The sequence below is a fragment of the Bubalus kerabau genome, chromosome 4 (genome assembly GCF_029407905.1).
Source record: "Bubalus kerabau isolate K-KA32 ecotype Philippines breed swamp buffalo chromosome 4, PCC_UOA_SB_1v2, whole genome shotgun sequence".
Classification (NCBI taxonomy): domain Eukaryota; kingdom Metazoa; phylum Chordata; class Mammalia; order Artiodactyla; family Bovidae; genus Bubalus; species Bubalus kerabau.
Window position 1 is genome coordinate 29647075 of NC_073627.1, and position 22313 is coordinate 29669387.

At 62.7% G+C, this 22313-nt stretch overlaps 3 protein-coding genes across 7 annotated transcripts in view; 1 reads left to right on the top strand and 2 right to left on the bottom strand.

The window, feature by feature from the left end:
• RAI1 (retinoic acid induced 1) overlaps positions 1–4257 on the top strand; it is a 106958-nt gene extending 102701 nt beyond the window's left edge. For 2 of the 3 annotated variants that reach the window (XM_055576307.1, XM_055576308.1), the window contains 2 exons: positions 2252–2345; positions 3771–3940. In XM_055576307.1, the coding sequence (XP_055432282.1) occupies positions 2252–2345; positions 3771–3904 (228 nt within the window). In that variant the 3' untranslated portion in view covers positions 3905–3940. Of the gene's footprint in view, positions 1–2251; positions 2346–3770; positions 3941–4119 lie in introns of those variants that run through there. The other variant, XM_055576309.1, reaches the window with a different exon arrangement.
• On the bottom strand, positions 1373–4898 carry LOC129649183 (translation initiation factor IF-2-like). Its single transcript, XM_055576314.1, has 4 exons — positions 3669–4898; positions 2856–2975; positions 2228–2358; positions 1373–2066 (listed from the first exon to the last, which is right to left on the bottom strand). The coding sequence occupies exon 1, from the start codon at positions 4896–4898 to the stop codon at positions 3969–3971; it is 930 nt and encodes a 309-aa protein (XP_055432289.1). The 3' UTR covers positions 1373–2066; positions 2228–2358; positions 2856–2975; positions 3669–3968.
• Positions 4899–5349: 451 nt separating this feature from the next.
• SREBF1 (sterol regulatory element binding transcription factor 1) lies at positions 5350–22106 on the bottom strand. Of its 3 annotated transcripts, XM_055576313.1 has the most exons (21): positions 21804–22106; positions 21373–21376; positions 15002–15046; positions 13316–13744; positions 12768–12955; positions 12546–12683; positions 12227–12445; positions 11484–11598; positions 11156–11376; positions 10729–10930; positions 10438–10616; positions 9934–10195; positions 9689–9855; positions 9379–9547; positions 8772–8880; positions 8390–8499; positions 8159–8291; positions 7844–8009; positions 7201–7401; positions 6993–7101; positions 5350–6680 (listed from the first exon to the last, which is right to left on the bottom strand). In XM_055576313.1, the coding sequence occupies exons 1-21, from the start codon at positions 21951–21953 to the stop codon at positions 6451–6453; spliced, it is 3546 nt and encodes a 1181-aa protein (XP_055432288.1). In that variant the 5' UTR covers positions 21954–22106; the 3' UTR covers positions 5350–6450. The 3 variants fall into 3 exon arrangements, with proteins under 3 accessions (XP_055432288.1, XP_055432287.1, XP_055432286.1); XM_055576312.1 differs by lacking the exon at positions 21373–21376 and having other exon boundaries at positions 15002–15096; positions 21863–21995; XM_055576311.1 differs by lacking the exons at positions 15002–15046; positions 21373–21376 and having other exon boundaries at positions 21863–22105.
• Positions 22107–22313: the final 207 nt, after the last annotated feature.

Below are 22313 nucleotides of genomic sequence, written 5' to 3' on the forward strand. Positions count from 1 at the left end.
GCGGCCCTGGAAGGTTGGAACTGGGTGGGAGAGATGTTCACTGGTCACTAGCAACAGTGTCTGCTCCGGTTACTCAAGGATCAGAAGAGCCTCCCTGCTAGAGAGGTGGGCCTGGGCTGAGCTGGCTGGGACTAGCAGCCAGGGAAGCCTCCGAGGGGCTCATGGGAGCAGCACCCGACCCGGAGGACACCCTGGGAAGACAGGCAGTGTCCGGCGCTCCCCAGGTCATGGTTCATCCCCCTCCCCTCACAGCCCAGGGCTCCGAGGGCCACCTGCCCCCCTGAAACCCTTTCTGCCTCAGAGCTTGGTGGCCTAAGGTGGTCTTGGAGTCATGTGGACCCCAGTCCCAGTCCCAGCTCAACAGGAAGCCAGTTCCATGACCCCCGCAAGCCACTATCCACTGTGAGTCTCAGGGCACCAACCCCATCAGCAGGGTGTGACCACGTGGATGGCCAGATAACCCCCGCACCCACACAGTAGGGGCCCTTGCTCCCACCTTTGCACCCATCAGCACTCTGCTGGACAAGAACTCCTGTGCAGGCCTCCAGGGGCACGCCCTTCTGTGTCCCCTGCTGCAGCCCCCATACCACCTGTCAACCCTGAGCCACACTGTGCCCACCACCTGGGAGTCTGCCTCTCCCTTGAACTGCTGGGGCCCTTGGCCGCCCCCAGGGGGACAGATCAGAATGTGAGTGCTGGGTTTAGGAGGGCCTGAGGCCTTGCTCTGCTTCCACCTCTAGAGGCCCGTCTCCAGGGTTTGAGGGGCCTCTGTGCAGACAGGGTATGAGAAGCCATCAGCCAGAGGAGTCCACTGTCACTCTTCAGCCATCAGAACATCCACGGGCCGCAGTGGGTAGGACACTTGGGCCAGGTCTGGGGGCCTGTTCCTGCCTTATCACCCCTTCGTGAGCCAAGAAATGGAGGGCCTGGAGACTTGGCCCTGATCAGAAAGACACCGCCATGTGGGAGCATACGAACACTGGTGTTCCCCCAGCTTCCCACCCTGCCGCTCCCCACCCCAGCTGGGCACCAGAGGGAGCATGCTCAGGCATGAATTAGGCCCAGGAAGGCTGGAGACCATCCCTGGCCTCTCCCTTCTCCTGGGAGTGGGTTCCCTCCAGTCCTGGGAAGGAGCCCACCTGCCCCCGCCCCAGCAGCACAGCACCATGATGGCCAGCCTGTGCCCCAGCTCCATTGCTGGGCTCAAAGTCCTATCCAGCTCCTCCTGAGCTGTGTGCCCTCAGGCAACTCACTGGGCTTCTCTGAGCTCTCATCACTCACCTGGGTAACATGAACCATGATGCCAGTGCCATCAGGTTGTTACAAGGAGGCGGCCTCCACGCGGACCTGGTGCGTCAAACCTCAGTTACTGGTTTCTGTGACTCAGCCTCCTGGCGTGGGCCTGCTCCTTTCTCTGCTGTCCTCCCCCATCTCAGGCCTCTGCTGCACTGGGCGCGTGGGGTCTGCGGGATCGGGGTCTGTCCCTCCCCAGGCCTTGGGTTTTGCTTTGTTCTTCCAAGGGCCTTCTTAGTATTGCCATCCTCTCCCAGTTGGTCCCCCTGCAGGCAGCCCTCAAGCTCAGCAGACCGACTTCTGAGACCCAGAGTGGCCCGGCTGCCCTGCTGGCTGGCCTGGGGGTCACATGCACCCCGCATCTGGGCACCAGCTGTGTCACCCCCTCCCAAGTCCTGGCGGGGGTGGTGAGTGGCCCCTCAGGGTGGGGCCTCTGACTTGGTTCAGCACTGCTTCTGCCCCCAGAAAGGCGAGAAACAATGCTCACCGCCTGTCCTGGAGCGGGAGGGGGCCCCAGCTTCACTGTAGAGTAGGCCCATGAAAGCAGCCCACCTGGAGGCTGTGGCGGGGAGTTGGCGGGCAAGGGCATGGCCAGGTGGTGACTGGCCTCATGAGTTCCTGTCACCCGCTGGGCCCCCAGAGTCACTCCTTCAGGCTTTGAGACCATCCCGTAAGGCAGGAGCCGTCCCCACTGTACACACCAGGTGGGAAGAGCTGTGTTGCTCAGCTGATGTCATGCGGTACACGGTGGCCAAGCTGTCACTCGCCCACACCTGCCGGACACAGAGACACCTGTGGTTATACACTAGGTATCCCACCCAGAGAGCTCCCCACCCAAGGTGCTGATGACCATCCTGAGCTCTCCCACGGCTGCCTGTCGAGGGCCTGTTTGGAAAAGGGTGGGGGCCTCCCGGGCCCTCAGCTGCAGACTCACCTGTCTTCCTTTTCTCCTGGCCAGACTTGTTCCAGCTGCCAAGAAGCGGGGGCCACCATAGGGTGCTGCCACAAAGGATGCCTCCACACCTACCATTACCCGTGTGCCAGCGATGCGGGTAAGAGTTAGCCCTAGCGGACAGGAAGTCAGGGGATGTGGGCACAGCTCCTTGAACCAGCCCCACTCGACCCCCACCCCTTGCCCCCCGAGCTTCCCTCTTCTTCCCCAGCAGTTTTTTATCTTCTGGTGTTTCTCGGCCAGGCCCTCTGCTGGGCAATGCTGGCGAGACACGTCAGTCCTCAGCCACCTGCTGGAGAAGCATAGACTACAAGGCTGAAAGCTATATGTGAGCTGCTGTCGCCAAGGGGTGCCTAGAGCTGGGGAGGATCTCAAGCCTCAAAGAGCAGGGCCACCAGGCTGGGCCTTTGAAGTCTGAATAGGAGTTCACTGGGTTTGGGAAAAAGGGAGAGATACAGTTCAGTGACAAAAACTGAGTGGGATGGAAGGAGAGGAGATTCAAAACAGAAGCTGTGGAAGGGGGAAGCAGGGCCACGCCAGGCCCCCGCACCTGTCCTGCTCTTTCCGATCACTCGCTTGTCTGTTCTGTGGGCGTTTATCGAGTACCTACCACTGCCAGGCACGCAGAGCACAGACTGCCTGCCAGAGAGCCTGGAGCCCCTGATCCTGGTGGCATCCTTCATGCGTGGCCTGGGTGCGTCCCTCCACGCCTCTGCAGTCGGGGCCTCACCTGTGAAGCAGAGGGGAGAGTCGTTTCTTTTTGCAGCTCTCTGGGGCAGGCAGTGAGGTCATGCACACGACCCAGAGCGGGCAGCACTGCTTCAGTTCCGGGAGGCCCCAGGACCTCTGTCCCCTGCCCCCTGCTGCCCTGGAAGGGGGTGAGGATATGACAGCCCTGTCACACGACAGAGCAGAGGCCTCCCCTGCCAGGACTCTCCCTGCTTCCAGCGCCCTGGGAGCCCCAGAGGCTTTGGCACTGGAAGCAGGGGCTGCAGCACTGGGAGGATGGCGAAGAGGGAGGTGGCCAGTGTCCCCAGGCAGGGAGCAGGCCTGAGGCAGGGCAGGCTGCGCCGCTGCTATATTAGCTGCATTACTAAGTCTCAGGAAGGCGCATAGGGGTTGCCAGGCGGAGCCCACCCAGGTGGCTGTGGTCAGCTAGCAGCTCAGCTGAGGCTGCTGGACCCAGACGAGGTTTGGAGCCTTCCCAGCTCTGCTCCCGCCCGTCTGCCTCCAGCAGAGCCAGCCCTAGTGCCGGCCAGGGCGGGGCAGAAGGATTGCTGTTGGACTGGCTAGGCTGTTTGCAGGGGGGACAAGCTGGAGAATTAGGGGAGGCCTCCCTATGACTAGATGGGGTTCCAGGGGGAGGGGAGAGTAAAGGACAGGCAAGCCAGCGGGGCTGGAGGGCAGGCAGAGTTTGACTTACTCTTTGAAAAAAACCCGCAACCGGGGGCGTCCGGGCGGTGGGCGCCCCGCTCCCGGCCACACACGATGCCGGTTCTAACCGCACGAACTTGTTTGCTCATAGGTTGTATATTCATTGAAGAGAACTTTTCTTTGAAATGCCCCAAACATAAGGTGAGTGACCGCGAGCCCCCCTTGGAGGGGCCAAGGCTGGAGAGCACACTCCGCCGCGGGCCCATCGGCTCCAGGCAGACTTAGCGGTGGCGCGTGCGCACGCGAGGGCCCCGGGCCACTTCAACTCCCGCGTGCGCCGGGGGCGGGCCTAGCCCGGGGGCGGGGCGCGGAGGCCAGCCTCCAGGCCCAGCTGCCGGCGGGCCTTCGCTCTCACTGCGAGTCCGGGGCGGGTCCGGAGGGGTTGACCCCTCGGCACGTGCACCTCCGTAGGCAGCGCGCCCCGTGTCTCTTTCCTGCAGAGGCTGCCGTTGTAATCCACTCCCGGCCGGAGGAGCCGCCGGAGCCAGCCCGCCCGCCGCCGAGGAGAGGAGCCGCAGGCATAGCCCCCGGGCCTTTGCCCTGCTTCCGGCGCGGGTCCTGAGCGGATTCCTGATCCGGAACCGAATCTTGGATCTGGCCGCCTTGGGCGGAAGCTAGTGGTCCCCGGTTGGGTAGAAAACACGCTCCGGATCCGTCTGCTCCTGGCACCGGACGGCACAGGGCCTTCACGCCTCCATCCCCCGGCCAGGCTTGGAGAGGGGTTAGCCCGCGGAGCGGCCAGACCCCTTGGGACCCCCAGACTCTGGAGGGGCCGGGAGGCCTGTAGCCTGGGGACACACTTCTCCCCTGAAAGTTCCAGGATAACGTGGTACACATTCCACGTGGGTCGGTCGTGGCCCGCCGCCGGACACCCTGGGGGTGGGTAGGGATAGGGGATTGGCGAGTCCTGACCCATGCAGGAGGGGCTGGAGGCTGGGCGTCTTAACTGCCCAGCCTCGGCCAAAACCTGCGTGAAGGTCTGGAGGGCCGAGCATCTGGGGCCTGTTCTCGAGGGATGCGACCTTCCTGGGTGTGGGCAGACTTGCCCCCGCTGGCTTCTGCTCGTCCCCCTTCCAGCCCACCCCATCCCTGGAGCCCAGCCTGGGAGCGCAGAAGGAGTCTCGATCCCCGGCAGACGCGTGACCAACCCTCCGCATGACCACCGTCTCCAGGGGCCGCAGCGCCACTCGCACGGGAGCGGAGACAGCGCTAGATCCATGTACACACCTGTGTGCCCCTCTATATATATGTCACATAGAATGTATATATGTTGGGAACATGCTCGCTTCTCCGTGTGTCGCCACTGTGCGTCGTGCGCCCCCTAGCACGGGGCCCTTGCTGGGAAGGTGGCTCCAGCGCTGCCCCCTTCCCCATGCAGCCACCACCGCCCCGGGCCAGTGCCCACCAGTTCGTCCGCCTGTCTGTCCGTGTCCTCAGCTCTGTCCACGCTTCGATAGGCCTGACGCAGCCCCAGCCTGGGGCCGCCCTAGCAACTTCCTGTACATATGACTGTAAAATGGTGAACGTGTGTATTATATCCAGCCTCGTTATATAGTGTATATATATGTATACATATACATATATATAATATATATGAAGACTGTAAATGTTAAGACGACTAGTGTTCTTATTAGTATATTGCTTCACACTGAAGATTGTGTGTATCGAGCTGTTTCTAAAAGATGTTTATTTTCCTTAAGAGTAAAAAAAAAAAAAAACAGTCATTGCATTCAGAAAAAAAAAGTCAATAAAGATACAACGATTGTTTTGGAATTCTGCAGCCCGTGGATTCTGACCAGATTTTCCTGGGAGAGGGTCCAGGCTTTAGGGGCGGGCTCTGGAACAGGAATGAGCTGTCAAGGAGAGAAGCCCCTGCTGCCCTGCCACAGCTGTGTGGCCTCAGATGAGGGGACAAGGGTTAGGCAGGTGACACACCCAGACACACAGGAAGACCCAGGTTGTAGTTCCTCCTGTCACCACAGATTCCCAAGAACATATCATTCCTGGACCTGAAGGGGGCAGAAGCTGGGAGAGGAACCAAAAAGGAAAAGCTGAGACCACAAGGGCCCTAAGGGTTAGGAGATGAGAGCGCGCGCCAGGGCCCAGGTCAGCTGGAGGGAATAAAGCCAGGCCTCCCAAACACAGAAGGGCAGGTGGCAACGAGAAGCCTTTGCCTGGGTGCTAGAGGGACAGAAGGCCCAAAGAATCCCCTCTGGTTAGCCTCTCCCCAAAGGAGCAAAACCCAGATTATAAATAATTTCATTTTTTATTCTCTGTACAAAACTTCTCAACCTATGAAAATAAAGTCTGCAAAAGGCAAAGTAATGCTTGAGCCTTGGAGGCCAGGAAGCTGGTGCACTCCGATCTACACTATGCACAGGTCTCCCTAGATGAGAGGGAGGCATAGGGGGTAGGGTCCCTCGGCTCGGTGAAATGCACCCCTCTCTTCTCTCTGGAGGGAGGGGGAAAGCTGCGGACTGGGGGTCCATGACACCCAGGAGCGGTGTCACTGGGAGCACGTGACATCCGGCGGCGGCAGGCCCCGGTAATTCCCCAGCCGGCCACCAGAGGCCAGCACTATCCTGGCCACCGCGCGCCGAGTGCGGGAGCGGGCTGGGTAGGCCCGCAGGTCAAGAGCAGACGTCTCCGAGGGTCTCCAGCCCCCCAGGGGCCGCACAGTCCGTGGACTGGGCGTGAGCCCCGGAACTCCGGCGTCGCTCTCGGCCGCTGATACGGAGACCGGGCTCTAGGGCAGGCCCGCCGGCAGGAGTCTAGCTGGAGGTCACAGTGGTCCCGCCGCCCAGGCGCATGAGCATCTGCTGACAGTCGTGCAGCAGCCGGCGGTCACCGAGCTTCTCGAGCGTGCGCGCCGCCTCGGCCAGCATGCCCACGCGCTGCCCGGGCGCCGACAGAAAGCCGGGCGGCAGGTAGCAGGAGGCCAGCAGCAAAGCCTCGGCCTGCTCCCGCCTCGTGGGCCGCGACTCCAGCTCCGCCGCTCCGCCTGCGCACGCGCACGGGAGCACGTCAGGGGCGGGGCCGCGCCAGGGGCGGGGCTCAGGCCCCGGCCCCGCCCCTGCCGCCTGGTCCTGCCTGCGCCCCCACGCCTTTGGTCTTGGGCTGCCATGCAGCTAGCTGGTCCCTTCCGCTGCTTCCCCTGGAGCACAGAGCGAGTGCTCCACAAAGGACAGTTTCCCCCGAGTCTCAGGTTAGGGCTCCCATCGAAGTCCCAAGGCTCCTGTGTGTCTTACGGTCTCCCTCTGCAGCCTTCACCTGGCCTGAGACCCTTCCCACCTGGGCCAGCCGGCCTTCTCACCTCCTTTGCAGGGGCCGACCCTCCTCCTCAGGCTGCGATCCAGAAGCTGGTGTGTCCGCGCCGGGCTGGCCCCTGCCATCAGTCGGGCAGTGGCTTCATGTAGGAATACCTGGGCAGGAGGAACCAGGAGAGGTTCAGGTCAGGCCCCACTCCCTTCAGACACCTCATGTCTGTCCCCATCACAAGTCAGGACTCTGTGGGCACTCACCCTCCGCATGGCAGGCCGGACGTTCTGTGCCAGACGCCTCAGGCCACTCAGGTCCCTCTGGAAACCACGAAGCTCGAGGGCAGAGGCCTGGGCCCCACCTCCAGGGCCCTGAGAGGCCTGGGTGGGTGCCGGCAGCTTCTGCCGCTGCCAGAGGCTGGTGCGCGCCACAAGGAGCAGGTCACACAGGAGCAGCTGCATGGCCTGGGGGTGGTGGTAGGGCAGGGCAGGGGTCAGGGCCTCTGGCTGTGGGAGAGAAGGCTAGGGGGCCCGCGGTGCCAGGGGCCGGCTCCGGGCTGCACTGCCGAGGCACTGCACCCGCCTCACACATGCAATGCAACAGCAATGCACCGCGGGGCCGCCCGCTCTCCAGGCCCCACGCCCCCGCCGGCCTGCGCGGCAGCCTCCAAGGAGGGCCCTGCCACATGTTCACCCCACCCTCCTCCTAGGAGGGCAACACTGAGGCCAGAGGGAGCAGCCACTCTCCCCGGGACCCAAGCCTTAGCCAGAAGGCAAGGCCGGCTGGGTCCCCCGTCCTGTGCTGTTGGGCTGACCCTGCAGTCTTCTGCAGCCCAAGGGGGACCATCCAGGGAGTGGAAAGGCCAAGGCCCCTGAGACGGGCCAGGCCCCTGGCCCCAGCCCTTACCTTGTCAATGGAGCTGTCAGCTGGTGTGGTGGCCAGGCTGTCCTGCAGGTACCCACTGGCCTTCTCACACATTGCCAGGCTGGCTGGGCCAGACTCAGCCTTCCCACGGCCTAGGATGGTCCGGGCAGCCTTGAAGGAGTGCAGAGCCGCCCTGGGCAGGGGTTTCCTGTTGGGGCCAAGGCAGAAGTGTCATGGTTGGACCTCCCTCTGCACTGGTTCTGGCTTCATGGGAAGAGCATGGTGAGACCCCAAGGACATAGAACAAAGCTGGGGGCAGGGTTGGGGGTAGGGCACGAGCATGCAGCCTGTGCTCACTCGGACTCCTGCAGGGCACGGGGCAGGTGCTCCACCAATGGGTACAGCCTCTCGGCTGCCTCCTCATCCCGCCGAAGCCAGTGGGTCACCACAGCTGTCAGAGAGGCCCACCACTTGGCCACCGGGTCTGTGCCTGCAAAGGGGGCACAGGAGGCAGAAACTCAGCCATATTGCACCCAAGGCTGAGCTGCTTGGCGCTGGGGCTGAGGGCATCACAGGTCAGGGGCTCACCGGGGGTGGCAGCCATGCTGGAGCTGATGGAGAAGCTGCAGGTAGGAGCTCCGGCCACGTCCGAACAGCTGTTCAGCAGCTGCAGGTACCCCAGGGCATCTGAGAACTCCCTGTGGCAGGAGAGGACGGGCGGTCAGGATGGCTGGCAGGGGTCCTCACCTCTGCGAACAGCGCAGCCTGGCCTCCTGGCTCCTCCAAGAGCCTCCATCCCCTCGTGCCGGGCCGGTGGGAAACTGAGGCCCAGAGAGGAACCGAAATGCAGGGAAACTGAGGCCCAGAGAGGAACCGAAATGCACCTAAGGCCATAGTGGCCCAGCTCTGGCCACCCACAGGCTCCACTGGACGGGGGCTCTGGCCTGCTGAGGCGCACAGAGACACTCACTTGTCCCCCTCAGCTGATCCAGGACTGGGGCTGGGCTGGGCCACACAATTCAGTGCTCGCTCCAAGAGATGTTCACGGAACAGTTGAGTCACCTGGGCCAGGGGATCCACTGTGGAGAAGAGTGAGCAAGTGGAGGGGCGAGAATGGCCCCACCCCTCCTGTGCACAGGCACCTCCCTGCACTAGGGATCTTTTCTGGGCACGGGAGGGCCTGGCTCTGAGACAATTGAAAGCTGGTAGATAAACACTCCGCCCGCCTGTGGACAGGATAACCCACCTGGGATGCACGCCCTTGCCCGACCTCCTCACTGCATTGTGATGTTGTCTGGAGCACCTCTTGAATCAGACCCCTGGCCCCCCGCCCCCTGTCTTTCTGTTTGCCTCTGAAGAGCCCCAGCTGAGACAGACCCAGGTTGGCCTCCCCATCAGCACATCCCCATAGCCACACCAGATGGCAGGGCAGCCGCCAGGGTGGGCCAGGACAGCAGAGAGGCAGGGACAAGAGACTGACCAGGGATAGGCATGAGGAATGGGAACGGGGGATGGAGGAGGCGGCCAGCTGTGGGGAAAGGGGTGGGCACGGGGAAGGGCCCAGGGAGAGAAGGCACCTGGGTTCCCAGCCACGCTGTACAAGCTGTCCCTCGGGGCGCTGCACAGGGCCCAGTTGCCATCCACGAAGAAACGGTGGCCCACAGGGTGGCAGAGCCACTGCATGGCAAGGGGCACTGAACCGCTCTGTGCCAGGCAGGCCTGGCGGGCACTGCTCAGGAAGAAGCGCTGTTGAGGAAGGAAGGAACGGGCCATCAAACTGAAACCTGGCTGAGACCACAGCGGGCCCACAGCCGCCCCCAGAACCACGTGCCTTTCTGTGCAGCCCTCACCTATCCACAGAGCCCTCACTGGTCACCACCTACTCACTGTCAGAAAATGCAAGGCCCGGGGCAGACTGGCCTTGACCCTGAGCGCAGCGGCCACGTAGATCTCAGCCAGCGTGGCCACAGACACAGCATCTCCCGCACACTCAGCCAGGTTCAGGGCACTCAGCGCCAGGTTGGCAGCAGCGAGGTGCCCACCTGAGTACTTTCCTGGAAGATAAGAGGGCGTGAGGCCAAGGGTGGTGTGGAGGCAGCAGGACCCCGGGGGGCCAGCCCTCGCTTGCATACCCATGGTGTGCAGCTGGTGCAGCTTGTGGTAGACGAGGGCTGCGTCACGGGCGCTGGTGCGAGCATCTGCCTGTAGGGCCCTGTCCCTCCGTAGGCCCCCTGCCCAGCCGGCCAGCCAGCGGCCCACCCAGAGACGCTGCAGCAGGTGGCGGATGAGGCTCCAGAGCAGGCTGCAGGCCAGGTCCAGGTGGGAGGTGGGCAGAGGCCGGCCCAAGGCCCGCAGGGCCAGCCACAGCTGCTGGGCAGCCTGGGCAAAGTCCCCCTGGGGGTGAGGGGTTTTCAGGTAAGAAACGTGGGGCTGTGCTACTCCTCCACCTTGGGCCTCCCGTGAGGACCACACCATCCCCAGCAGCACAGGCTGGGCCCCCAGGGGTCCACAGGAGTCGAAGGGGTAGTCAGGAGTGGGGAGAACAGGGGAGGTCCACGGTATGCCCAGCACCTTCCCAGACACTGCTCGGGGTCCCAGCCTTGCCTGTTCCCATCCCCCAGGGTCTGGCCACTTACCCTGGCCAGGTCCAGGTCGGCCTGCTTGCGATGCCTCCAGAAGTGCACGGCGGGGCATGAGTGGGGCCGAGTGACTGGTTCTCCGTAGACAAAGAGAAGTGCCAAGGAGAAGAGCACCAGCAGCCCATTCATCAGCCAGACCAGTGGGGGCAGCAGCCACGGGGCCCAGCCAGGACCATCTGGGGGCAGACAGAAGCTGGGGACACAGAGGCTGGGCACCCAGGAAATCCAGAGCCCCAAGCCCACAGGACGGGATCCACCTCTGCGAGAGCCCCCCTCCTACCACCCTACCTCTGCCCTCAGCACCCAGCATGCTGCGCCTGGGACCGTGGTTGATGCTGGTGGTGTCGGAGGGACCAGCAGGACCCCGGCTACCCAGCAGGGAGGCCAAGGGGTTGCAGGAGAGACAGAGGAAGACGAGCGCACACAGGGCCAAGCGAGAGCGGTCCAGCATGCCCTGGCTGTGGGGAGCGGGCAGCAGCTCTGGATTCACCTGTGGGGGTGGGCAGGGCAGTGAGAACAGGGCAGCATGACCCAGAGAGCACAGCTCCAGGAAGGAGGGGTCAACTCTGCCCCCTGCCTTACTGTGGGAACCCCTCAGCCCTGTCTTTCTTCTGTCTATAAAAGGGGAGGTGGGATGTGTGAGGGACCTGATCCAGTCCTGGGGCTCGGAGGAAGTTGCTGGATGACAAGAAGGAAACAACACTGCAGGCCCCACCTGGCCTTCCTCAAAGACCGGGCTGTCAGGCTCCGAGTCACTGCCACTTCCACCGCTGCTACTGCCCCTGCTGCCAAGGGACAAGGGGCTGCTCTGGGAGGGCGAGCCGGCGTCTGAGGGGGGTGGACTCAGGGTGTCCACCACCTCTGGCTTCATGCCCTGCATGGGCACATCTGTGCTACCTCCACTGCCACAAGCCGACACCAGGTCCTTCAGTGATTCTGTGGGCCAGAGAGGAGCAGGCTGGAGTGAGCTCCACACCCCACCTCACCCCAAATTGGAGCTCAGGACCTGGGGGAGCTGCGAGCCAGGGAGGGCCAGCACTCACTGCTTTTGTGGACAGCAGTGCGCAGACTCAGGTTCTCCTGCTTGAGCTTCTGGTTGCTGTGCTGAAGGAAGCGGATGTAGTCGATGGCCTTGCGCAAGACGGCAGATTTATTCAACTGCAGGGGTGGGGTGGGAGGGAGATGGCACAAGTGGTCAGGCCAGAGAGCTTGGCACTGAAGCGAGAGGGCAGGGCTGCTTTGCAACACAATCGCCTCAGGAGATCTGCATCTGCTATTCCTACTCCCTGGGAACATTCCTCCCCTAGAACCTGCCGCCCAGGTAAGTAAGATACAGACAACAGCACCTGGCTGGCTGCTGTCAACATCACTCCACCTTATGCCTCACTCTCTCACCTCCTCCAGGCCTCTGTTCACACATCACATCACCTTTGTGAGGCCTTCCCGGACCACCCAACTTAGGTTTGCAACTTCCCCCATCCCTCTTCTCTCCAGCACAGCACTTATGCCACCTGGCGTACCCCAACCCAGGTCTGTTGGCACCCCCGCACCCTGCTAGAACATCAGCTACTCAACAGCAGGATCTCTGTCTGTCCTCTGCTAAATCCCCAGCACCTGGAAGAGCCTGTGCCACCCGGGGCTTCCCTGAAGCTCACCTGAACAGAGCTGCCAGGCCCGAGGAGGCTGGGGCCCCAGGACTGTCTGCCCAGCCCCATCCTCCTCCTCCTCCTCCTCCTCCCAGGTGCCTGCTTGCCCAGAGCCACCCTGTTAGGGCCTCAGCCCACACCTTGGCCTCGGTGCCCACCACCAGGTCCTTGAGCTCAACGATCTTGTCATTGATGGAAGAGCGGTAGCGTTTCTCGATGGCATTGTGGGCTGTACGCTTCTCGCCGCGGCTCTGCGCCGAGCCTGGAGCCTTGCCACTGGCAAGTCGGTTGATGGGCAGCTTGTCAGTGTCTACTACCAGTGGCACTGTGGCCAGGATGGCCCCGCCACTCACCAGGGTCTGCAGGGCCAGGCAGAGTTAGCAGGTGGACATGTGAGCAAACCTCGCCGCCCCCCACCCCACCCAAGCCACCCACCCCCACCCTGCCCAAGCCCCCTACCTGCAAGGGCGCTGCCTGAACAGCAGTGCCAGGGCCCAGGGAGCGGATGCCTGCCGCTTTCAAGGGGGCTCCCACATCTGTTTTCACGGTCGTCAGGAGCAACGAATCGGCCTTGATGAAGTGGGGCTGCAGCAGGACCTAAGGACAGGAGGGGCCTCAGCCGTGGGCTATGGGTCTGGGCCCAGGGCTACCACCTCCCTGATGCCAGCCAGACCGCCTCACCGGGACCTGCTGTATCTGGGAGGTCACAGAGGTTGCTCCAGGGGCCACCGTGGGGGTGGCTGTGGCTGTCAACAGCTGCTGGGGGGCCGCACTCTGAACCTGGCTGTGCAAGGAGACGGGCGGGACCCCTGGCAGGGAAGCCAGTGGCAGGCCAGCCAGTGACTGCGAGCTGCTCCCCGGAGGGGTCCCTGCAGAGATGAAGGCTGGGGCTGAGGACACAGGCTATCGCAACCCACTTCCAACCCGTCCCCCAGGTCCTCATCACCATGTGACCCGGGATGAGTCACTACCCCTGTGGCCGTGGGTTCCTATCTGGATGGCTCTGCCCAGGGCTCTGATGCAAGTATGCCAGCCTCCTAGCCAAGAATCACTCTGCAGAAGGGCAGCTGGTGTGGACCCCGGGCAGCGAGAGAAGTGCTTCGTCCACAGGAGCCCGAGAACTACTGGTGAGCAGGCGCCTCCAGCCACAGAGCAGGGGCCCGACTGCTAAAGCCTGCAAACTCCTCCACCAAAAGCACCTGACTCCCACCTCCACACGCCCTCCTTACCTGTGAAACCTCCTGGAGGGCTGGGGTAGCCCACAATGGGAGCAGAGCTGAACTGCGGTGGGGTGGTGGCCGCAACACTCTGCGGCAGGAGAGCTCCAGGAAGGGGCTGGGGGGTGGTGGGCTGGAGGACAGTCAGGGGCGCTGGCTCCTCCTTGATCCCAGGCCCCGGGGAGAAGGCAGGCACAGATGGGTATATCTTCAGGGGGGTGGGCGCAGGCTGGGGAGGGGACAAGGGTGGGGGTGTCGCCTTGTTCACCCCCAGGAAGCCTTCAAGTGAGGAGCTCATCGTGGAAGGAGGTGGGGACAGGCTGCCCAGGGAGCTGGCGTCGGGACTGGCAGGGTCTGTGGTCCCTGCTCCGCCCCCGGCGTAGGGCGGGTCGAATAGGCTCGGGAAGTCGCTGTCTTGGTTGTTGATGAGCTGAAGCATGTCTGCGGGGAGGAGGAAAAGCTGTGAGCAGCAGTGCAGCAGGTGCTGTGTGTCTTCACGCCCCACCCCCGACACAGTGTACACGTGGGAGCAACGCCACAGAAACAAAAAGCCACCCGCAGGAGCCCACGCTCACAGATACCCGGGACATCTGGAGCTTTGCCCAGTGCATCAAACAGCCTTGCGACACTGGACAATGCCAGCGGCCCCCGAAGCAGAGGTCCACAACCGCTCAATTCAGAGCTGCCTTTGCCAACCCATTTCTCTGTGCAATAAACCGAGACTTGGGGCAGAGTCAACCGCTGGCCATATGTGTGCCAACCAGTGTGTCTCTGAATGTTCTGGGCACAAGCCCAGGCTCTGTTTGCAGCCAAGCAGCTCTGGACCGGCCATTCAAGCTTCAGTCTCCCCTCAATGAAAGCCAATGCCGTCTGTCCTGACTCTCCTCCTCATACAGACTGGACACATGGCCCGTGGCAGCCCAAACTGGCCACAAGCCCTCTCCCCCAGCTGGCAACCAGCAGCCTGGCTGGGTCAGTCCAGGGCCCTCTAACCCACTGAAGGAGTCATCCACTGGGTCAAAGTGCTCTGCAGGACCCATGAGCAAACCCTGGGAGCCCCAGGTGTCCCCCAGACCCCCAGCCTGGGCTTCTGGCAAAAGTGTCCTCTCACCAGCCCTTAGTCTCCCCATCTGTACAGGACTGACAAAACACTTTGTGACAGGACAGTTGCACGGAGTGGGGCCTCAAGGTCACCTGAGTCCCTCCTACTGACAGGTGCCAGGCAGGAAAGTGACTGCAGGGGACGACCCAGGCTGCCAGGAGAGCACAAGGGAGGATGGGGTGGGGGTGGGTGCCAGGCTCAGCCCTCCTGTCCTCAAACACAAACACTTGGCAGGCCCTCCAGGTCTGCACAGGTCATAGTGCACAGTGCTTTCTCCCGCAGGACCCCCTACCCCAGGCCTCACGAGCCCCTTTGATAGTTGAGGAAACTGAGGCCGAGAGACGAAACTGGCTGACCTAGGGCTCCCACTGTCTGTCAAGCCCAAGGTGCCCCCAAAAGGGAGCTCCAGGAAAAGTGGTCCTCCCCGCTTTGGAGCAGATGTGGGAAAGCCACCCCCTTACTCCGGACGTGGGCGTGGGGAGCCTACTCTTCTTAGAGCAGGGAGTGTGTACACCTCCCCTCAGGGCACCGAGGATGGAACCCCGCTGAGGAAATGAAAGCTCTATAATAAAGGGGTGGAGGCCTCCAAAAAATACCTTCGAACGTGCAGTCCATGGTTCCGCGGCCCGGGCCCGTCGCCCCTCGGGGCGTCCAGGCGGCTGGCCTGCCGGTCTCCGAGCACAGACTTCACCTGCGGAGCCGGCGCACTTTAAAGCCGCTGAGCGACAGAGCTACCCGCCGGCCCCGCCCCCGATACCGGCCCCGCCCCCGCCCCGCCCCGCTGGCCAGCCCCGCCCCGCGTAGCGGCGGGCCGGGCATGGGGTGAGCGCGCGCGGCCAATCAGCGGCCGCGCCACCGCCTCCTGGCGCCCCGCCCCGGCCCCGCCCCACCCCCACGGCACGCGGCTCGGGTTGCGCCCCGCGGCGCCGCATGGGGGCCGGGGTTACTAGCGGACGCTGGCCCTTAACCCACTAGGCGCCGACGTCTGCAGGGGTTACTGGCGGTCAAGTCAGAGAAGAGAGGTGGAACGAGGGGCTAGAGGTGCCCCAGCTCCGCAGGTAAGTCTCTGGCTCTCTGACACCCTGAGCTGGTCTCGACCACGCTCAGCCTCAGTTCGCTCTTGGAAAATGGGACGAGCACGACTCTGGGCTCCGACTCCTAAAGCCAGATCTGGGACAAGTAAAGGTGTTACTGGGTGCAGTGCTTAAGTGAGACTAAGGGCCACCTGGCAGTGGGTGTGGGGACCTCCCCTTCCTGGGCCGCCCCAGCATGGGCCACACCCCACCGCACGAACCCCTGGCAACAGTCACTTTCCAGGGACACTGAGGAAGGGAACCCATACCCCAAACTGATAGCCAGTAACAGCTGAGCCCGAGCTGAAGCCCCATACAGACATCCCTTTGAAGAGGGGCCTGGATCTGGGACGGGGTCAGTGACATCCCCACCCCCAGCAGTCTCGGGGTGAACCTGACTCATTTATTCACTGCAGGGTCAGGGGAAGCCAACAGGCAGCCCAGTCCCTGGGACAGAAGGTGAGGAAGTCCTGGGGTGACAGGCTCTGGGGGTCTCTGGAGGGGTGCCCAGATCCTCTCCCCTTCTGTGTAAGGTTTGAGTTCTACACAGATGAACAGAGCCTGGCCAGCAGCCCAGGTTGCCAGCTCCAGCTTTTGTGGCCAAGTGGACTCCAGGCTCATGCCAGCCTCCAACTGCGGCCAAGCCCACCTGCAACCCTTTCTTGGTGTCCTGCAGCCTCAGAGGGTGTTAGGGGCAGAGACCCCCTGGCCCCGATGGCTCTCACTTTCCAGGAGGCTCCTCTCCATCACATATCCACCCTTCTTTGTCCGGGTCCTTCCATGGCCTTGCAGCAGATGCCAAGGACAACTGAATTCTCCACCTCCCTTCCTCCTCAGCTGGTGGGTGCTCACACCCTCCCTCACCCCCCCAAATCAAGACATTGGTGTTGGCAAGGCTCCTACCTCACCTGAGTACCTTGAGACTGGGAGACACTGAGGCCTGAATTCCAGGGCTGACTCACACCTGAGCCTCTGCAGGGCCAGGGCCACCCAGAGTCAAGCCTACCTGCTCCTGACCGTCCCTCTCCCTGTCTCATGCTCTCTCGCCCCCTTTGTTTCCCATTTCACATGTCTTGGCTCTGTCCCATCTAGACCAAGGACGTAGAAGGGAGAGGCCCACAGCCGATAGGGTCAGGAACAGCTGCCAAGAGGAGGGCTGGCCTCGGGGACATGATATAACGAAGACGCAGTTCATCTGGTGGCATGTTGAGGGGCCACCACCCTCTGAACTCACGGTCTGACTGGGCCCCCTCTCACTCTCTCCTAAAGCCAGATCTGGGTGCCAGAACTTCCCTCCACCCTTCACTTGCTGTGCAGTCCCAGGCAAGTCACTCTCCTTCTCTGAGCCTTCACCTCTGGCCTTGGAGCAGGGGATTCTAGGAGGCAAGAGAGCCCCCACTCCAGGGTGCACAGTTTAAGGAAGCTCCCTCCAGTCCAGTGGGCCTGAAAGGCTGGACAGGGCTCCCACAGTGGGGCCCTTCGCCGGTGAAGTAAGCACTCGCATGACCTAAGACTCAAGGCCTGCGTGGCTCCTGCACCCACTCTATGGGGAGAGGGGAGGTGTGGGCTCAGCCTCAGGGGGCCCACCTGCCCCTCCCCAAGCCTGGCTTCATCTTTTCCTCTCCTGCCCTGATTCTATCAGGGCCTAACAGGAAACCTGAAACCCTCTGCCCCCTCCCTGGCTCTACCTACAAACCTCCCTCTGAAGGCAGATGTGGGCCTTTTATTCTAGGGCCTATTTATCCTGAGGCCATGACAGAAATCCTTGGGGGACCCCCATCACACCCACCCACAGGAGCCCACCTCTGACTATCACAGGAGCCTATGACCCACAGGAGCTGACACAAGGCCTTGCACCCCAAACTCTTCTTGCATGCCTCCTAGGACAGGGAGCTCACCACCTCCTTCATATGGCTTGGCCCATGAAGCTCAGATGTTTCTCTGACAATATCTACTGCCCTCTCCTAAATGCCTGGCCAGTGCCAGGTGCTGGGGGTGCAGGAACAGAGCGTGAAGACCTCCCAGTGGAGCTTCTGTTCGAGTGCAGGAACAGAGCGTGAAGACCTCCCAGTGGAGCTTCTGTTGGAGGGAGGCCAACTGTCTACTAATCCGTGGAGGAAGGGGGTGCAGGTGATGAGCATCGTGAAGAAACAGAGGGAGTCAGGGCAGGCCTCTTTGTGGAGGGGGCATCTGAGTAGAGGCCTGAATGAAAGAAGGGAGTGGGCCAGGAGGAAGGATGTCACAGGCAGGAGGAACAGCAAGTGCAAAGGCCCTGAGGTGGGAGCAAGTTTGGTGTGCTATCAAGACAAAGAAGAGGCTGGTGTGACTGCAGAAGAGGGGGTCAAGAAGGAAGAGGGTCAAGGAGACAGCCCAAAGCTGGAGTTCCAACCCACGTTTGTCTGTCGCCTGAGCTAAGAACACCAATTCTCAGGGAATGGGCAGAAAAGGTATTTGTAAGCAGGTCACAAAGTCTGCAGCAGACAGCACAAAGCAACAGCACCGCTCCACCTCTGGCTGCGTGAGGGAGGGCACAGGGCAGCAGTGGGAAGCGGGCTTGCACCCTGCCAGCTAGCCCTGCTGCTCCCACCAGCATCTCCTGGAACCTCCCGAGAAGCACAGTTGGCAGGTTCGCATGTCCTCAGCCAATCATGTGTGCGGCAGGGGCACAGGGTGCCTTTGTGTGTGTGGGGCTGCCTGGGGATGTGGCGGGTGCCCGCTCTTCCTGGAATGAGATGGCCCCGGGGCCAGAGCCCCAGGGGAACCTGAATATGAGCCCTCTAGCCAGATGAGGCCACTAAGGCTCAGAGGGAGGCTATGTGCCCCAGGTCTTCTGACTGCCAAGTGAAGAATCTCAGACCTACACCCAGGCCTGCCAACCCCCCAAGCCCACAGCCCCTAGCCCCGCCTGCCAGGGGCAGGAGTGAGCCCTGAGGCCAGCCTGGCTCTGTCCCAACTTGTTGCCACCACTCATCCCAGGTCAGGATGTGCGTGCAGAGTGCTACGCAGAGGGGAGGCAGTGTGAAGCTCCAAGGCTCAGCCCTGGCACTGCCCCCTCTGAAGTGTGTGTGTTGGTTCAAAGGCAGCACACTGCTTCCGAGCTGCCAGGCTGCTCTCTGGAACAATAAACCTCCTTACACTCTCCCTTGCAATGTGTCACGTTTAATCAGAGCATCACCAGCACTGGGTTTTATCATTTTTACCTACTTTGGGGTGCTTTCCTTAGTCCTCACAACTGTGTGACTGGAACCTTGAAGGTGCTTTAATTTGCATCTCTGAGGCTGCCCCGAGGTGGTTGTGCAGCAAACAATCAACTATGGCCAGAAACCAGAAACACATGCTGGGCTTGGGCCCTCCTCTGCCAGCTAGAGATGGATTTACTGCAACATGTTCTTGGCCTGGGAGGCAATCCCCACTGGGCCTGGCCCTCCTGCTGCTCCCCACACCTCAGCTCGGCAGGTGGGGGTAGTGGGCATGTCTGCCCCCAGTCTGTATACCAGTGAGGAGATAACCGTGGCATTTCTGAGGCTCTCCCCTCCCCTATCACAAGTGCAGGTATGCACGCCCTTTAGGCCCCAGGGTCAAAGGGCACATCCACGGGGCCTGTGGCTGGCAAGACACAGGACAGAGGCACTTGCTCTGGCCAAGAGTCATTGCCACCTGGCCTGCCCTATCAGCTGGGCGAAGTCCAGACCCCAGGCCTCTGCCCGGTGGTGACCCCACCTGAGGCTGGGCAGGTCACCTAGAATGTGTGCATCCAGTGAGGTGACCACCGGGCAGAAGGCAGCTCCCAACTGCCAGCCCACCCGCCTCCCTGGATTGCCCGGATCTCCCCACCCCCTCACAGGTGCGAGGGCTGGAACTCACAGGGGCTCATGGGCAGCCCACTTATGGCCTCACCCCAGCTTTCCAGAGCAGCCGCTGCAACCTGGAGAGAGCACATGGCCACACCGGGAGGGCCTCTGCTTCCTGCCGCCTGGGGCAGGTGGGCCAGGCACCCAAGGCAGGAGAGGGATGGAGAGGGGCCATGTCCAGGGGGAGAGGCCTCTCCCAGGCTCTGCCCTCAGGACCTCTGGACATGAGGATGAGGCAGGAGCGCCATGTGGGGGCAGAGTGTGTCCAGGGCATGGGGAGGGCCTGGAGGGACAGGACTCACCATGGGAGGGTGGGCCCAGCCCACCTGACAGGTCTCAAACACCGCACTGAGACAAGGGACTGTATCTTGGGGTTCTGGGCAGCCATGGTGGTTAGGGAGCTGAGCAGGCATGTGCTGTGGCCAGAGCAGGGCTGTAAGCCATCTTGAGCTTGTTTTCTAAGGAGGGCCCATGCTTGGCAGCACCAGGGAGAGACCTGGGCATGAGAGACTGTGGGGAGAGGCCTGAGGGGGCAGGTTGGCCCCCATGTACCTCTTTGAGCACGCTGGCCTGGAGCCCAGGAAGCCAGGTCCCTGTGGTTGATTTAGGGACTGGGCCGAAGGCAGACACCTGGACTTTGAAGACGAGTGAACTGGGAAGCCCAGGCAGAGATGACTTCCAGCTATGCACCGGAGGCCCAGGCCACCCCTTGATCAGGCCCACCCGACCAGCAGCGTCCTCCAATCGCCTCTTCATCACTGAGCAGCATAGTGCAGTGAATGAACCAGTGGGGGGTAAGGCCCTCCACGGCATCAACACAATCCCAGCACTCATGCAAGGCGGCTCCCACACACCCTCTCTCATGGCCACAGGGGACCCCAAAACAAGAACAGGAGGAGGAGGCTGGGAGCAGGTGGATCCACCCAGAGTTGTGGCGCAGTGCAGCCAGGGCCCGACCTGCAGCACAGGACTTGGGGCTCCTGGTGAGGGCGCTGGTCACATGACGGAGTCTGGCCAAGGCACATGCCCAGGCTGGGTGGGGCTCAGGGCCATGGGTAGACTCCCTGATGCCAGTCCTCCGTCTCATGAGTCAAAGGCTCTGGGCTAGGATGGGGAGGTGGCCGTGTGACCTATGACCGTTTCGACCCACTCCCAGGCCCCCAGCATACCTCCATATAGAGCAGCCTCCTGAGTCCCCTGCTCTACAGTGTCACACACACACACACTCACAATAGGAGACCAGCATTTAAGAGCGTGGGCTCTGGAGCTCCCACCCTGGGTTTGAATTCTGGCTCTACCATGCTCTGCTGTGTGACCTGGGACAAGTCACTTAACATCCCACTGCCTCTGGGATCCAGTTCAGCTCTCACCCCCGAGTCAACGCTGCCTGGCCCTCCTCTCAACTCCCCTCCAGGGGACCTGGCAACTCTTGGGCCCTACCAGCTAGGTTCCCAGCGAGCCATCCAAAGAGTGGTTGGCTCAGATGTGTCCATTTTGCTAACCCTAGGGTGGCCATAGCCTCCATGGATGAGTCCATCCAGGCTGTGGGAGGTTTGGGTCCTGTGCTCAGGGCCTGTTTTCCCCATCAACCAAGTGCAAGGTAGCCAACGTGGCTGAAGCTGCATAGGAATCTCGGAGGCAACCTGCGGAGGCTGGAATGTGCTCTGTGCGGCGTGGGCAACAGCCTCCTGACTGGCCCCGCTGCAGCTTCGCCCCCAACACCCTCTTTGTAGAACAACCAGAGCAGTGTTTCCAGGTGTGTAAGAGGGCCCGCGCTGCTGCTCCCGCCTTTCCCTGCCAAGTCCTCTTCCACCCACCTGCCCAGTCTCACCTGTGCCCCTTCAACTCCTCGCCGTGCCCTCTGCGGGGAAGACATCCTTCTCAGGGCTGAGCTCAGGTCCCACCCCACCGCCCTACCCGAAGCAGTCACCCTGCCCCAGCTGCACCACAGATGTAAGTATCCGTTTATGGGTTTCCTTAGGGTGGGTTTGTGCTTCCAAGGAAAGGGGGAGCCCAGGTCTGTGAACCTCCGGTGCCTAGAACTGGGCTTGGTATTCAGTAGACGCTCGATAAACGTGTGCCGAACCGATACCCGGAGCCAGCTAGGAGAACCGGGCCCTGGTCTGTCAGGGTCCGCGGGACCGCGGAGCGCATGCGCAGGAGCGCGGGCGCCGAGCTGAACTCTCCGGACGGAGGGAACGACCGAGAGTAACCTCCTGCTGACGTCAAGGCCGGGGCGGGGCGGGGCCTCGGCGACGCCGGGTCCCCGGCTCTCGCCAACGCCGCCTCGCGACTGAGGACTCGGTGGCCGCGGGGTGCGGGCCGGGGCGCCCAGAGGCGCACGTGCTCAGCGCCGAGCCTCCTACAGGACCCAGCGGGCACGGGCAGCTCCGCGGGGACAGGACCGCGAGGCCCGCAGCGCTCGGCGCAGAGACGCGGAGCGCTCCTCACAGAGGCGCGGGCCGCGCCCCGACGCCCTCCGTGCCCCCGGCCCGGCACCGCCCGTGCGCGGAGCCCAGTGGCCCTGACGCACCTTCTATGTCGGTCAGCAGCGCCGCGTCCAGCTCGCACGGCTCGGCCAGCGCCAGCTCCAAGGCCGCTTCGTTGAAGGGTGGCTCGTCCATGGCGCAGTCACCTCCTCTCGGAGGTCCGCCGGGCCCGCCGCAGCCGCTCCGCGCGTTCGCGTCCCGCCCGGAACTCGGTGGTGCCCAGCGCCCGCGAAAAGTTCCTCGGAAACTGGGTTCCCGGCGGCGGTTCTGCGGGGCAGGCGGGGCGGGGCGGAGCCTTGCAGGAACCCCGCCCCCGGGTGGACCGTCCCGCCCAACCTGGGGAGCGTCAGGCGGCTCCGATCTGGCCTGCGCACCCGCCCCCTGGCCGTTCCATCCCCTCGCGGACTGCTGCGGGGCTCCCTCCCGCAGGCCCCGGCTTCTCCCGCCCTGAGCAAGGGGGCCGAGTGGAAGCCCCGGGTTGGGTCCGTCCCAGAT